Here is a 16245-nt window from a genome sequence, read left to right on the forward strand (position 1 = left end):
TAGAGTGAGCAAGACTATTCCTCCAGGGCCACTTGTGTCCCTAAATACCATTTAAGCGTGACTCACTGTGACACAGATGAGTGGATAGCCGGCTGGTGGGTGGAGGCTGTCTTGTGTCCTGGTGACATCATCGTAATGGAGCAACGACGCCACATGAGGAAGGGAGGGAAAGGCGACATCAGCCATGCTGTTGATCTCCTCGATGTAAACGATCACTTTAGTCACCTGGTTCAGAAAAAGAGCTTTAAGGAGTACTGACACAGAGGTGTTTCTGAGTAACGAGTTATCAGTGAATGTGTTTAAATTCTTGGACATTTCTCTCTTCAGACTTTGTTTCCCCTTTTATTTCTCTTTCTACTCCTTACTTCTCCTCACTTCTTCTGTCTTTTTTTTTTTAACATAATCTATTATTCATTGCAAAATGTTTTCATTGCCCTCTTGGTTGCAACTACAGTAAAGTGCTGCCGGTGTCTGGGCCAGGACACCCTTGTAAAAAAGATCCCTGATCTCACTGGGACTGACCTGGATAAATATGGGTCAAATCAGAAAAAAAAAAGCTTTTAATCTTTTACGTTTTCATTAAGCTTTAAATTCCTGAGCCATCAGTTTGGATTTTGTGTGATCGCTCTGTGGCGGTTAAGCACGCGCACACTTCTGACCTGAGTTTCAGCCACCATGTTTTCATCAGGCTTCAGATGGAGCGTAAACGCTTCCCTCATTTCTCGGACTCCGTCAAAAAGCACCTGCACCTCCACCACATTTTGCTTATTCCCCTGCTTGAACTCAAGGACTGGGCACACACAAATATAGAAGAACACAATCATCAGGGAAACAGTTTAAAATGTACACGATATAGCACAAATAGATCGTTATTAGGGAAAGTGTACTGCACCGATCGATATCTTTTCCTGAGATAAAAGTAATCGACTTGCAAGGCCAGATTTCCACCTCTTTTTTGCCAAATTTACATTTTTACAGGAAATAAAAAGGCCTCGCAGATTAGCCCAATGCACATTTTATTGCTTCAGAAGAATATATCACTTAGCTAAAAAGCATTGCAGGTTTCTATTTGCATAGTGCCAAAGGTGGTCCATCTCCTTGCACGGTAAGTAATAGAGCTTTGCATTAGAAATGTGCTGCGGCGAGAAAATATTGTGCAATATGAGAAATTCACGGCTGTATGATTCAAAACTGCGGGGAAATTTTAACGGTGAGTAGGCAGGTATAATTTGAATTGACTGAATGTATTCTATAAATATTTCAAGCCTTGATTAAGCTTAGAAAAGTTCACTTTGGGCTAAAAGCTGAACAGATAGAACAAAAGACCTCATCCTGCTGACATGAAGACTGCTGAAATTTTATTAAAAATTACATAACCTCCCACTGGACTATAGCAGAAATCACCTTTCTCCATTTGAGATAAAATTATAAATTAATGACCCTTGCCCAAATAAAACCCTATGCCCACTTTCATTAATCTAACATTCCTATAGGGACCCTTGTTTCACCTCTCTGGATGCCGCCAATGCATAATAGAAATCAATCAGGAGGATATGTGTAGGTCATTAAGTGCAAATTTGGTGTATCTCGTGATTACTAATGGTGCTGTAGAGGTTTGTATTTATTAGTGAGTTACTGAACGTTCTGCTTCACATGTTTCAACGCCACTAACGTGCTGAGAAAAGGGAATGAGGAGAGGAAGACAGCTTTTGGTCTTTAATAGCAGTTCAAAAAAAGAACTGTGCACTGCATTGAAGCTCTTTTATGCATCTGGAGCTTTTAATCATATCACACCATAAGAGGATATATGTGGGATTTACCTTGAGATACAGGATAATAGTCTTCTCCTGAGACAGCTGACCCATCTTTAGTGTGAACGCGAACCACCGACACTTTTGATGTGTCACCCACTCGTACCACAGGGATCTTCACAGTGGCTACAGCGCTGGCTTCCTTTGGTTCATTAACACTGAACCTGGTGTCCAGAAAACGGATGATGGGTTCTAAGGTGGACAGAATTAAAATGTAAAGCAAACTCATTGAAATGTATGCAACAACTTTTACAACATCAGTTCCAAGTCGATCAGAAAACTGTGTAAAATGTGAATAAAATACAGAATGCAATAATTTGCAGTAATTCATGCTTTATTCAGAGTAGAACATAAAAAACATATCAGATGTTTCGACTGAGATATTTTACTATTACATGAAAAATATTGGCTTATTTTGAATTTGATGGCAACGTGTCTTCAAAAAGTTGAGATAGTGGTAAAAAAAAAAGGCTGGAAAAGTAAGTAGTGCTAAAAAAGAAACAGCTGGAGGAACATTTTGCAACAGGTCAGAAACACGATACGAGAGTTTCTCCAAAGAACAGGTGGGCAGAGGTTCTTCAATGTGCAATCCCCCCCCCCCAAATAATAGTAGAACAATTTCAGAATATTGTTCATCAACGTAAAATTGTGTAGATGTAAAATATATATCATCATCTACAGTGCATAATATCATCAAAAGATTCAGAGAATCTGGATGCAAGTAGTTTTCAGGCCTCCGAGTGGACGGCATTAAACACAGGCACGATTCTATCATGCAAATCACTGCATGGGCTCAGAAACACTTCCAGAAATCATCGTCTTTAAACACAGTTCATTGTGCCGTCCACAAATGATGGTTAAAGAACATTTAACCAGTTCAAAATGGATTTTAAATAAAAAATGTATTTAAAATGTGGTAAATCATTGAAAGTGGTAAACCTCGTCCTCTGGAAGAGGAGAAATACCATCCAGCTTGTGTCAGCACTCAATTCAAAATCCTGCATCTATTGCACCGGCAGCTTGCACATTTAGAAAGACATCAGTGCTGAAAGTTATATACATTTATTTATAAGTCTTAGAGGAACATAAGCTTCCATCTAGACAATGTCTTTTTCAGGGAATACGTTGCATATGTCTGCAGCTATTACTGTCTAACAGCATTTATAGTAGTATGGGTGTTGACCTGACCTGCCTGGAGTGCCAACCTTTCACCAACTAAAACATTAGGTGTATCATGAAATTAAAAATAGGAAGAGCTGTTGATCAGCTAGAAGCCTATATCAGATAAGAATGGGACAACATTCCTCTCCTTAAAATCCAGCAGCCGGTTTCCTCAGTTCCCAGATGTTTATTAGATGTCTATTAAAAGAAGTTTAAACATTTGATATGCTTTCCATGCTCAGTTGTGAATAAAATAGGGGTTTTGAGATTTGCAAATCACTGTGTTGTGTTTTTACATATATTCTACAATATTCTACAAAAAATTTGATTGTAATTACTACATGGTCATCAAGAATGATGATGTATTGGTGTACTTATTTTCTCTGCGAGTTATATTCAAAGCCAGTGCTCTTCATCGGCTTCTATTTTTTAAAGCAGTTAATTTCTGACCTTTTTCAACCTCTGCCTTCTTTCTTCCACTTACTGTCTGCCGTATCCTTGATTTTCACAAGTGTCTCGTTTAGAGCTCCAACTGATGCGCCAAAATGTGAATTGCTCTTCGGGTTTCCTAAAACCAGCCGGAGCTCCTCTCCATCCTCATACAGCGTGTCATCAACCAGAGACAGAACACACGGCTTCTCCACCTCGCCTAAAATGTACAGCAAAACGTGTCACAAGATGTGACATGTCAAAGAAATTGAAATGGAAGAAAAAAGGCTTCTACTCTTCTTTTATCTGTAGAGGATATAAAATCTTATTTATACAATTATTCTTCCCTTTATTCAGTCCCTCAATGGTTTAAGGAAGCTGTTTGCATGCTGAGTATGTTTGAAAAAAAAAATTAAAGAGAACAAAAACAAGAAAAAAAGGGAACCGTTAAAGCAGTATTGGAGTATGTGGATTTCTTTCTTTTTACATTTCTGCGAAACTTGTTTATTCACCTGAAAAGGTGTCAGCTTTCAGAACGCAGGGAACAAAAGAATTTAAGGAAAGCATGCATGATGTAACAGTGCAGTTACTGAAGAACCTGGTAAGAAACTGATGACAGAGGCATCTGTGTTTGGCCGCTCATCAAAGTCTGAGGCGACCTGCGCAGAGGCCTGACGGGTGTAACAGCGGACAGAAGATTTATGTCTGATGTCACCACTGCGGTACACTGTTGCTGTGATCTGGCCGTCGCTCTCCTCTCCAGTGTACACCGACTCACGAAACTGGACCTTTGGCACTGTAGTCAAACAGGATAGTTCAGTCATTTCATAAGATTAACGCAGAGATAATTTCTCCCTTGCTGGAATTGGAATAAGCCGCAAATGAAAGACCAAATCAAATAACATAGCTGTCACATCAAGCTAACAGTGGTAATGATTGCAGTGGAACTATGAACACACAGTGACAAATTAATTATAACTTTGCGTTTACTAAAGCAGCCAAATTAAAATCTGAAGAAGTTTGACAAACTTTCTAAGGCTTATTTATATATTTCTATACACATATATTAACAAATATCATTATTTTTATTATATTATTATCAGTAATATAAAGAACAGAAAAAACAGGCTGGATAGTGATGCTCTAGCTCAATGCTAATATCATTTTCCTACAGTAATGTGTTCCCAGTGCATTTCCAACACTTTGACCGTGTGAGTTAATCACATTAAACATAAAGTTAAGATGCCTTTATGAATGTATTTATGAAAATTCTCAGCAATATAGAGTGACTCACAGTCAGACACTGAGTCATTTATGAAGACTGTAGCCTTTCCAGGTTCTCCCAGGATGCCATTCACTGGCATGCGTAAGACCAGCTCAAAGCTCTCAATCCCCTCCAGCTCTGGCTGTCCCAGGTCATCCAGGATGATTACCCTGAACGTCTGCGTGCTGACGCCTGGAGCAAAGTCAAGGTTGTGACTGATGCCCACATAGTCAATACCGGCTGTAAATAAAATATACAGACAAACAGAATGCAGGTAAATGACAAATAATGCTATTGGTCAATTCAATTATTCTTATCTGTCAGAAGCAATACTTTAACTGTATGGGAGCTCACCTTCTGCAGAAACGAGCTCTGCCTTGCGAGAGCTGACAGTAACGGCTGCAGATTTGGACAAATCCGTTCCCGTCCTCCACACTTTGATCTCCACATACCCATCGCTCTCATCCACATGATACTCTACCTCCCCAAAGTAAAACACAGGAACTGGGGAGAAAAGACAATAAATAAATAAATGGCTGTAATTAATGGTTCTTGATTCCAGACTACAGCTTCATAATATCCGTTTAGTTTCAATGATTTCTGTCTTTAACCTCCTAGGACCTGGCGTCCACATATGTGGATATCACATTTTGGGTTATTTAGACTAAAATAAATTATTAAAAAAAAAATTGCTCTACATGGGCCTGATATCCACTTACGAGGACATTATACTGCTACTGTTCTATCAAAATTTTAAACAAATATCCTCATATGTGGCTCTTATTGTTCTTAAAAACAAAAATAAGGTAAAGAAAAAATCTGGTAATTCTTTGTTTTTACATTCATTTGGCCCCAATATGCCCAAGTATCAAAGAGAAATTAAAAATGCATGCCGTGGAAGAGTTTGGATCTGAGGAGGTTAAATGTATTAGCTGACTCATTATTTTCTTTAAATATTAACACTCTGAGATATTCAGTATTTGGGGACTTTTAAGGTCAGCACACATTTTTTCTTCATACTTTAACTTGACAGCTGACGTAGCATATATGAGCTAAATCAGCAGTGGTACTAATCTATAGATCTGTATAGATCTCCAGCAGCCACTTGCAGCCTGGCATGATTCATTTGTATAGCCAGTAGCTGGACAGAACGGTCAAAAAGCGGCAGGCCATTAGTCTGAAGCTAAACTGCAGGGGAGTGTGACCTTTCAACATCCTAGGCCTTAAATCCACACATTTCTTTATTTTAATTGTTTCTCCTGACAGAGTAATTAAGTACTTTTAACAAATATGGATGCTGTTAACACTGAAACAAAGCCTGTGTGTGTATGTGTGAGTCTGTTCCCCTGACTGTAAAGTAGTGAGATGGAGAGACGAAGAGAATGCGGCCCCCCAGACTGCTCAAAGGCTTGTTTGAACTAGGATTGTTTCCTGAGGCAGCAAAGTGGAGGCAGTCCAGTGTGTATTTGACAGTTTCATCTCTCACAAGCCGCCCCCACCCCTTTCCCTCGCACCCGCGTTGAGTCATAAAAAGTGACAGAATAAAAGTTCTTCTGTCTCCATTTTAAACTGGCCTGTTTCTTATATTCCGGCATATAATCCAAAAATAGCACGTGTGTTATTGTGTTTTCGTGTCTCGATCAAATACTTAACAAGCCAGAGATTTTTTTTTTATTCTGAATATTACTCTACTGATATATGAACTTTCATATTTTATTTATATACTTTAACTAGGCCACATAACAAAAGCTAAGTGGAGTACTTAACAAAGGGACCGAGAAAAAAAAAATCTGCAGTTGCATGTTGACTGCCAGCTTCACATAACAAGTGACAGCTCAGGGTAATAACATCCAGCGAGTATTGCACATCAAGTGCAGCCTGTGCCCTCTCTCGCCCCATCCAAAGACTTCTTTCCTCAATGCAGCTGTCTTTCTCATTTACCTTTTCTTCCTACACACTCACTGTTATCTAACAGATGCATCACTGCAAACAGAATGTGTGTATTTGCACAAAGGCAGAGTAAAAGCAAAGTAACAGACTGCGTAGGTAGGAAAAACACATGGATAAAAACGTCTGACCGTAAACACTGATAAACAAGGGGCTTGTAAGAGTGTGGACGTGTAGCTTATCTTTAAACACTAAATGCAAGCAATCTGGCTCCAGTTCCTTCTGTGCTCAGCGAGGACACTTCTGCTAAGATGCTAATAAACATGTCTGTATTCACACATGTCTTGACTGCGCTCCCCTCTGCGTGACACCACAAGAGGGAGGTGAGTGATGACTGATGAATGAGAAATGAATTCTCTCTCCCCTCTGGGACAACGCCTGTGGTTTAGCACTCTGAAGTGTGTGGGGAAGGTGTAAAGCCAAATTATGATAATTACCAGTGTGTGGGTGTCTGTAGCCATTTGTGTGTCACTGCACCTTTAAATGCAGTTTATAGTACATTCTCAGCTGTCCTGTAAAGAATGGGCCCTTTTTTGCAGGAGGCTCGCTAATACAAACTGTCTGTATGCAGTATTTCACTTGGTATGGAGGCTTTTAGGTAATAAACGTCATATCGAATCGTGGAATGATTAAGAAGGTAGGTCATATCTAACTATAATAAACAAACCTTTGTCTTTTTGTTGGCATTTAGCTTTTATCAGCTAGAATAGTGGAAAGGGCTTAAAACAGGGTATCGTGACACACAGGGAACAGGCTGGCTCACATTTGAACCCATGCCCCTTCAGCAGCCTTCACCTACTCCTCCAGGTTTTCTACAGTGGCACCTGTGAAATCTGTTGGTTTTTGGGTTTTTTGGTTCTTTTTTCTCCTCCTAGACCATCAAAACTTGGACCAAACCCCATCACACACAGACTGCTCGAAGAAATTAAAGGAACACTTATTAATCAGAATATAGCATCAAGTCAATTAAACTTTTGGGATATTGATTAAAACAGTGCTGTAAGCTAAACAGCAGAGGAGGTTAATCAGCTTTAGCAGCTGTACTAGAGGGGCAACAATGAGACAACCCCCAAAACAGGAGTGGTTTTACAGGTGGAAGTCACTGATATTTTTTCCCCCTTCTCATCTATTTTGAATGTTTTTTTTTTCATTAGTTTTGCATTTGGCTGGGTCACTTCTGTTGGCATAAGATGACACCTGGACCCTACAGAGGTTGCACAGGTAGTCCAATTCATCCAGGATGGCACATCAATACGTGCTGTTGCCAGATGGCCATGGAGGAGAGTCCAGTGGATGAACAGTTATTGTGGGTAGGGCTGGGTATCGTCACTGATTTCTAGAATCGATTCAATTCCGATTCACAAGGTCCCGAATCGATTCGATCCACGATTCGATTCGATTTAAATCTGGGAAATTTTGACAGTCAGAAATATTATAATTCAGATCAGTACATTTACATATTTTTGTATCAATAAAAAGGAAGCTGACACAAGCAAGACTTTATCACAGGTGTGAGCATCACAGCAGATGCCTTTGTGTCAAAGTAGCTGAAGATAAAACACAGAAAAACATGAAGGTGATTTTCCTGGCCTGGGATTTTATAAAAATATTCTGCAGTACATCAAAAACGAAAGAAAACCATTAATCAGCATATGAACATTACCTCTGAAGTTACAGCGGTTTTATTAGAGACACGGCGTTTTGCATTTTGAATAATTTTAAAAAGTTTAAATTTGTTCAGTATTGAACAGCAGAAATTAGGTTTTATTTTCGGAAGTAAGTAAAAGGGAAAAAAACAGCGGCCGACAGCGCTGTAAACAACAGTAGACTTGTGCGTAACAAGCAAGCGAATAATGCAGAAAACAGACAGAGAGAGGGAGGGAGAGAGAGAGGGAGAGAGAGAGAGAGAGAGCTGTGCATCGCGGTGGAAGCAAAACAGGAAAAGTCAGAGTGAATTCATGACGATGTTTATGTGAAGCGTAGTTTGGATCTTCTTTTGCTGCTGGTTCGGTCAATATTGTTTGGAGAGACATCAAACTAACAGCTTTAGAATCGGCGCATAAAGGGCGTGAACACAAAGCGCGGACCGCCGACAGATCAGAATCAGCGAGCTGTCGGCTTTCAGCCCCGAGCGTGAGAAAGGCGACATCTCACTGATTCTGATCTGCGGGTTTTGTCTTTGTGCAGAATCCGTGTACCTGCTCTCATTTACTGTCTTAGCTGTTTGGTGGTTCTTGAAATTTTGTGAGATGTCACCAGAGATTCTGGCATTTCGGGCAAAATAAATTTATATTAAAAAATCGATTCAGGATTTTAATGAATCGATTTTACGTTATCCAAGCCAGAATCGATTTTAATCGATGAATCGATTATAAAAACCCACCCCTAATTGTGGGATAGCTGGACGGACCAATAGAAGATTGTTAGCCCAACTGCAGGACCAGTATCTGCTCCTTTGTGCATGTTGGCACATTTCAGTAAACATGCAAACTGAATTTCAGTGGTCATATTTCATATAAAAAAAAATTAAGAAATAATGGGTAGTTGAAGACTTATACTGTAGAAAAATAGTATTGCTGATAGCAGCACAAACAAAAACTCTAAGTTCTAAGTTCTGTTCTAAGTTCACCTTCTGAAATGCAAAGTAACCCGACTGTTTCACCCCAGTCAGGGCGTACAAAATAGCCAGAGGTATTCTGCAGCTTTGGTGTGACCAACACTCAGGCTGCCCTAATATTGAAATGAAGGCCTGGGTTTCCAAGAGATACTCAGAGCTAATCTACAATTCTACAAACTCAGCTGTGGCCATATGCACCCATCCGAAAAGTCTGCGCGTTCGTCTCTCCTTGGCAGGGTACAAGGAGATGACAACACTCACTTTGAGTCAAAATGTGCATCCATGCAGAGCGCAACACTCAGGGCGACAGGTACTGTAGAGTTTAATCTGATAAAGTACTAAATCAAGCAGATATCTCTGGGACTTTTTTTCTCAGATGAAGTGAGAAAACCCTGTGTGTGTGTGTGTGTGTGTGTGTGTGTGTGTGTGTGTGTGTGTGTGTGTGTGTGTGTGTGTGTGAGAGAGAGAGAGAGAGAGAGGTATAGTGGATAAATAGATGGAAGGAGAGCAGCCAGGTGAACTTGACTCTAACCTGAGGGAAGGAAAAATGGGGCTAGAGAGAGGACTACCAGTCACACTTAAGTGTTCTTTAAGTGCTTTTCTCACCATTTACCTTACCTTACCTTCACACATAAACATCCATGCAGATGCAAGGAACCATGTGACACAAGTAAACACATGCTGCAAACTCTTGTTTCACTATTTTCCTGGCCAATTGGAGGTTGCACTAAAGAAAATGAGGCTGCAGTTTGACTGCCTGGGTGCAGGTATTAGAACACTGTCAGACAGCGTATTATCCTCTGGGAGGCTAAAAATGACACATAATATCTCACTGGAGTTGGGCTCTCACAAACACATTTCCATTCCTTTGAACTCAGCACCAAGTCTGAAGTCTTCTGACAATTTACTACCAATCAGACCATGTGTCATGTTTCTTGTTAACTAGCCCCCAGATGCCTCCCTGCACATATGCACAGTCAGTCAATTTGGCACAATTGTTTGTATCCCTAAATGAGTTCTCAGTTGTAAGTCGTCATTGTTTTATTTATCCCAGGCTGCTGTTTGGCAGTAGCATGATGAGGCCTCTGTGATACAAACAGTTCATGACAAAATGAAAGACTAAAAGGAAAGCAAGATTATAAAATGTCTGTAAAATAAGACTTCATTTTTCTACATTTTAATCTTAAACCCAATAAAGAGCCTTGCCACAAATTACAGAAAATGAGTAAGGATGTGTTCTCAGCTTGATTATATATCTTACAATTTTTTTGATTTGACTTTTTCCTTTGTCCTAAAACGTTGGCTCTTACTCTGCTGCTTTAAATCTGCCAGCCTGTATTTGTCCAGATAGATGACAAATGGGTGTCTGAACAACAAGCGTGTAAGCTGAGAACCACGTTGTGTATAAAGGGAATGAAGACTGTCTTTATGGCCTTTGTTACATCACTGGTATTTGACCCAAATTCATTATAGACATTACAGCCTTATCTCCAAAAGAGATACAAAAATTGTGACTTTTACCGACTTTCACTTTTTAATAGATTTGGTGGCATTTAGCAAAAAAATCCAGAGCACAGACATCATTCTGTCACCGTGAAGTCTCTAAAGTAAATCAATGCAGAATAGTGAGATGGTGGAGAACGCATACAGATTGCAATAGGTATTTCCCAGCAGGCATGTCAGTCCCCAGATAAATCATCTACACATTTCTCTTGCTTTCGGAATATTTAATCTACTTTGGTCCATGCGATGCTGTAACTGGATGAAAGCAGACAAGGGACGCGTGTGATAATGCAGTCCCACCGGACTTGTGCTCGCTTCTCGACTGTAATTACAAATTGTCAGAATAGCAGCGTGACAGGAGTTTGATTCCATCTGTCTGCTGTGAGTGCAGGGTCTATTTCAGCACTCTAATCCTGCATGCCTTAACACCCGCTAAGTCTGTGAAACAAGCATAATTAAGAGAAATTCTGTGATATGAGGGCTCTGAAGAAAATTCAAAACAACAGAAATCCATGCACTTGTTTGAAAGAGTGCATATAAGCACGTGTGCTTTAACATTAAAGCCAAGCTGAAATAAATCAAATCTTCTAAATCTCTGGAGTGAGACAAGAACCTTTTGCAAAGTTCGCCACAGCCGCTGTGATTCAGGTTACGGTACATCACATCTGGCAGCAAAATGGTTTGACCACAAATAGATTTTGAAGTTTTCTCTATGAAGCTCTTAGAACTTCTAGAAATGATCACCTGAAAAAGATAAAGTTAGAAAGCTATTATTAGAATGCATTACCATCATCCGTATCTTCCAAGATGTTAACTTTGGTGGTGGGGTAGTGCATTCCCAGACGTCCTCCCACAGGCAGTGACAGAGTAACGTTGAAGCTCTCCTCTCCCTCGTACAGGGAGTCGTCTATGATCACCACGCGGCACAGCTTCTCCCTGTCACCTTTGTTGAAGCGAAGGAGGCTGCTGTGTTCCTCAGGACGGGAGATGTAGTCCGAGTAAGAGAGGACAGTGGTGGGAATGGTTCCTGAGGCCGAACCTTTAGAAAGACCAGCAACAAGAATGGTGAGTACGATGCACAAAAGCATAAAAAGAATAAAATATGATTGAAAAGACCTAATGAAAAGACCATAAATGGTATCCTCTGTACAAAGAAGATGTGTTATTGATACAAATCTTTTAATACAGTGTTCACAAAAAAAATTAAAGGAACAGTTTGAAAACGCAACAGATCTCTGTGGGAAAAAATCATGCTAAATAATAATATGGATATGGACTGGGTAATGTGTAAGAAATGAATGGATTGTCTAACGGAAATGAAATGTATTAACCTACAGAGGATTCAATCAAAGTGAAAAAATGATGCAACAGGCTTTTCCATTTTGCCGAAATTCCATTGCAGCAACTTAAGACACTCCGTAGTTTGTATGGCCCCCACGTTCTTGTATTCTTGACTGACAATGTCGGTGAATGCTCCTAATTAGATGACGCCAGGTGTCCTGGAGGGTCTCATCCCAGATCTGGACCAAGGCATCCTGGACAGTCTGAGGTGCAACATATCAGCATCACAAGGACTTAAAATGATGTCCTAGAGGTGTTTTACTGGATTTATGTCAGCTGAGGGTGGGGGCCACTCACTGCACCAGCGTAGGGTCTAACAATGGTTTCACGGTTTGTTCGTCTCTCCATTGGTGAACGATGTTACAAGCAGCATAATGTTCTCTGCGTCTTCTCCAGAGCCTTTCACATCTGTCACATGTGCTTAGGGTGAACCTGCCCTCATCCATGAAAACCACAGGATGTCAGTGGTGGTCCTACCAATTTTGGGGTTCTTTGGCAAATACCAATCACCTTCAAGGTGTCAGGCAGCGAGCACAGGGCCCACTAAAAGATGTCGAGCCTTCAGGCCATCCTCATGAAGTCTATTTCTGATGAGAGACATTCACACCAGTGGCCTGCTGGAGGTCATTAGTGTGACCTAACGGGAACAGGATGGCAGTGCTCTTCCTGTTTGTCCTTGTACAGAGGAGCAGATACTGGTCCTGCTGATGGGTTAAGGACCTTCTACAACCGTGTCCAGCTCTCCTATAGTAACTGCTTGTCTCCTGTAATCTCCTCCATGCTCTTGAGCCTGTGCAAACCTTCTGATAAACCCTCACCCTGGATGAGTTGGACACTGCACCTACTGTTCATGTCATTAACACCAAAGTAGCTGAAACTAATTAACAACTGTCTGTGCTACTTAACTGACCAGATGATATTCTCTGATTAAAAATAGTTCCTTTAATTTTTTTGAGGTGTGTATAAGAACTTGGATTAAGAGCATAAAAATAAATATGAAAATAATGAAATGAAGAAAATATGAATATGTTGTGTATCTCAGTGCTACAAATCTGTATTAGAATTTCATAAGATTCAGATTTTCAGCATAGCTAAACTTTGACTTTTAATTGCAGCAAGTCCATTAGGTCTGTCGGTGTATGGCAAGGAGCACAGAAGTAAATTTCCATCAAGTTCTGGCAAATTTGTTAGAAATCTTTCATTTTTCATTAACCGTGAAAAGCAAAAAAATAGTATGGCTGAATTATTAAAGGGGAAGCGGATGTTGTGGAGCATGTAAGGAATCAAGAATTCTTGCAAAACTTAACAGCTAAGTGTGATCCTGCTGTGCTTAGGCTGCTAACATGTGATTTGTGAAAATGCAAATGGCGTGTAAACAGCTTCTTTTCCAGAGAGCTGACTTGACTTTAAACAGATTTAACGGGTACTGTCAAACTGCATAGGTGAGGAAAAAAGCTGCACCCGACACTCCACCTACACATCAATATAACAAAGACATCGCCTGTCATCCAGACGCATATATCACAAGATTGAAACATGCCTCACTTTTTAGGTTTTAACAATTACATGATCTATTTGTTTTGTAATTTGAAGTAAGGACATCTGAGACTTCATTATACAGGTGAATATAACGAATGTAAATCAGACCCAGCTTTTTATACCGTTAACCAAGTGGTGCGATCACTGTCTGCAAATATGGCAGGATTGCAACGTATACAGGGGGGGAAATGGGTTAGATGAGGTGAAAAAAGGCCAGCCTGTACCCTGCTGTGTGTAGCAGACCACCATGAGCTCCTCGCTGATGTCTCCCCTGCGGTGCACTGGGATGAAAAGCTCTCCAACATCTTCCTCTACTGAGTGGATCTGTTCAGGGAAAAATACAGTCGACTCTGTTTGGAAGGGGAAAAGAGAAAACGAGACAGTGAGAGAGAGTGAGAGTCAGGGAAAAAAAGAAAAGGGTAATGATATGTATAACAATCTGCAAAAATCCACAGTGCATTAGGCCATCAAGGACTAATACAGGCTTTTGTTCTGGTTCTGCATTAGCGAGCTGCAGCTGACATTTTCCTTTCATTTTTTTTTTATTCCATTGAAGTGGTGGTCCTGCAGTGTGCTTATTCATATTCGAGAATAACTCTCCATCGGTCTTTTGGTTTGGTGTAACCAGACGGGCTCTTCAAAGAGACCGCTTTGGAAGTTTTTCTTCTTGTCTCACGTATCGCGGACAATTACACAGGCAAGAATCTGAATTTATACCACAGAGTCAATCAGCTGGGAGTTTCACCCATCTACAGCTCCATACTCAGAGGGGTCAATCATCTCTCTCATATTTTCTTCCCCGCCTTTCTCTCCGTCTCTGACTGGAGTTTGTGATTGAGGGAGAAACTTTGAGCTAGTGAAAGCATCATCTATCAAAGCACAGAACTTACTGGCATTATAGAAACAATAAATTTTGGAGGCTATTTTCCACAGACGCACTGGGACCAATAAAAATGCTAACAGAGTGGCCGAAGCTTCAGCTCGTCCCAGTTCTTCGCGTGCCTTTGTTTCGTGCGCTCTCTGAAAGAATCGATGACTGAATGATGGGAGGTGAAAAACACTGACGAAAACTTCAATTAAAAAGGCGAGGACTGGCGCGTGAAACAGATTTATATCTGACTCAATGCCCGGCGTAAAGAGAGATCAGCAACCTGAGCTGGCTGTTTGGGATGAAGTCATCAACATAAGACAATCTTACACACAGCGGGGGGAGGAGGTCGAACATTTCTTTTATCTTACGATAAGTCGCTAAATTGTTCTCACAGTCTTCTTCCACCTCTCCGACTTTTTTTCATTCTGTTCCTGTCCACAATCTGTCACTCCCCGGGGACTCATACAAGGAGACTGAGGTCCACCGCTTACCTATTCCACACACACGAGTAACGTTACAACCTGATTTTCTTCCCTCTTTCCACACACGTACTGTACACTTAGTCTCCTCCTCGCACTCTTCTATTGCCTCTAAATCCACCTACGGTTTGGAAAAGCACATTTTCAGCCAAGTGGGTCAAGTTCACCTCCTGGAGGAAAACCCACAGTCTTTTTTTAAATCATTCATGGGGATTGGAACATAAACACAGGCTTTTATGCTGGGTGTTAAAACAGCGAATACTTGCACCTGATTTTGCTATTGTTTCACCAAATAAAATAAAAACTGCTTTTGTTTTCTTTTACTCCAGCTTTTCTTTTCTTCCTATGCCTTGAACCTCTCCATTATTGATAATTTCATAAATATTCTATGGATGCTGGGATATTTTCCTTGTTGCTGCTGTTTGACTGCGTTGTGATAAATGTGCACTTTACTCATTACCACCTTGCAATGCTGGTCATGGACAAAATGGAGATGCACATGTATAACAAATGAGCCCCTAAAAACCTGCAGTTAATAGCACAATATAAGCAAAACACAATCCAGCATAAGAAGATGTAGCTCCTTGCTTGAAAGCTCTGTGTTTACGACTAGAGACAAGTGTCCATGATGACACACAAAAACACAAGTGCGTTCTTGTTTGTTTAGCAGAATGACACTGGTGCAAACGCAGTAAAAGTTGTCCTGATGTATTGTGTTCTTAATGAGAACACAAGAACTACACGACCACCTGTAGCAATGTGGCTGCTGCTTAGAGTATGCAGTCCAACAACAGGCGTTTCCCTTCATCTTTAGTCATCATTGCGTATGCATTACATATATAAAGAATAAAATCGTAGCAATCACATGGGCAGACAGCAGGTAAAAAGTAGAAGCACACTCACACATCTCTATAAAGTATGTGTTCTTGCTTAAAACACCAGAGAAAAACTCCAAGCATCGACACAGACAAGTGCAGTTTGTTCGCAAACTCCACTCCTTAATTTTGGAGCACTTTTACTTAACGATCCTCTCTCCTCCTCTAAAGCTGATATTAGCCAAGCTGACATGTTCTCCGGGGAGTGACTCTCTGGGATAACCAGACGACTAGACAAAGCCCGTTTTCATCATTAGAGAAAGAAGCTGGAGTACAGCTAACACCACAGGCATAGCTAAAGCTTCACTAACCCATTAGAGTACAGAGTGGCACATCTCTGCCACATTAGACAGTCCCCCGAGAAGACGGAAAACAAACCAGCCCCTGCCCTCCACACACTTCGTAATT

General features: G+C 40.6%; 1 protein-coding gene across 1 annotated transcript in view; it reads right to left on the reverse strand.

The window, feature by feature from the left end:
- frem2a (FRAS1 related extracellular matrix 2a) overlaps window positions 1–16245 on the reverse strand; it is an 82175-nt gene that overhangs the window by 17153 nt on the left and 48777 nt on the right. The window contains exons 5-13 of the mRNA XM_080866230.1: window positions 13837–13962; window positions 11520–11771; window positions 5020–5169; window positions 4696–4905; window positions 4000–4197; window positions 3457–3621; window positions 1821–2003; window positions 660–790; window positions 67–225 (exon numbers count right to left, since the gene is read on the reverse strand). Coding sequence (XP_080722356.1) covers window positions 67–225; window positions 660–790; window positions 1821–2003; window positions 3457–3621; window positions 4000–4197; window positions 4696–4905; window positions 5020–5169; window positions 11520–11771; window positions 13837–13962 — 1574 coding nt within the window. The remainder of the gene's footprint in view (window positions 1–66; window positions 226–659; window positions 791–1820; window positions 2004–3456; window positions 3622–3999; window positions 4198–4695; window positions 4906–5019; window positions 5170–11519; window positions 11772–13836; window positions 13963–16245) is intronic.

The sequence above is a fragment of the Rhamphochromis sp. 'chilingali' genome (genome assembly GCF_963969265.1).
Source record: "Rhamphochromis sp. 'chilingali' genome assembly, chromosome: 19".
Classification (NCBI taxonomy): Eukaryota; Metazoa; Chordata; class Actinopteri; order Cichliformes; family Cichlidae; genus Rhamphochromis; species Rhamphochromis sp. 'chilingali'.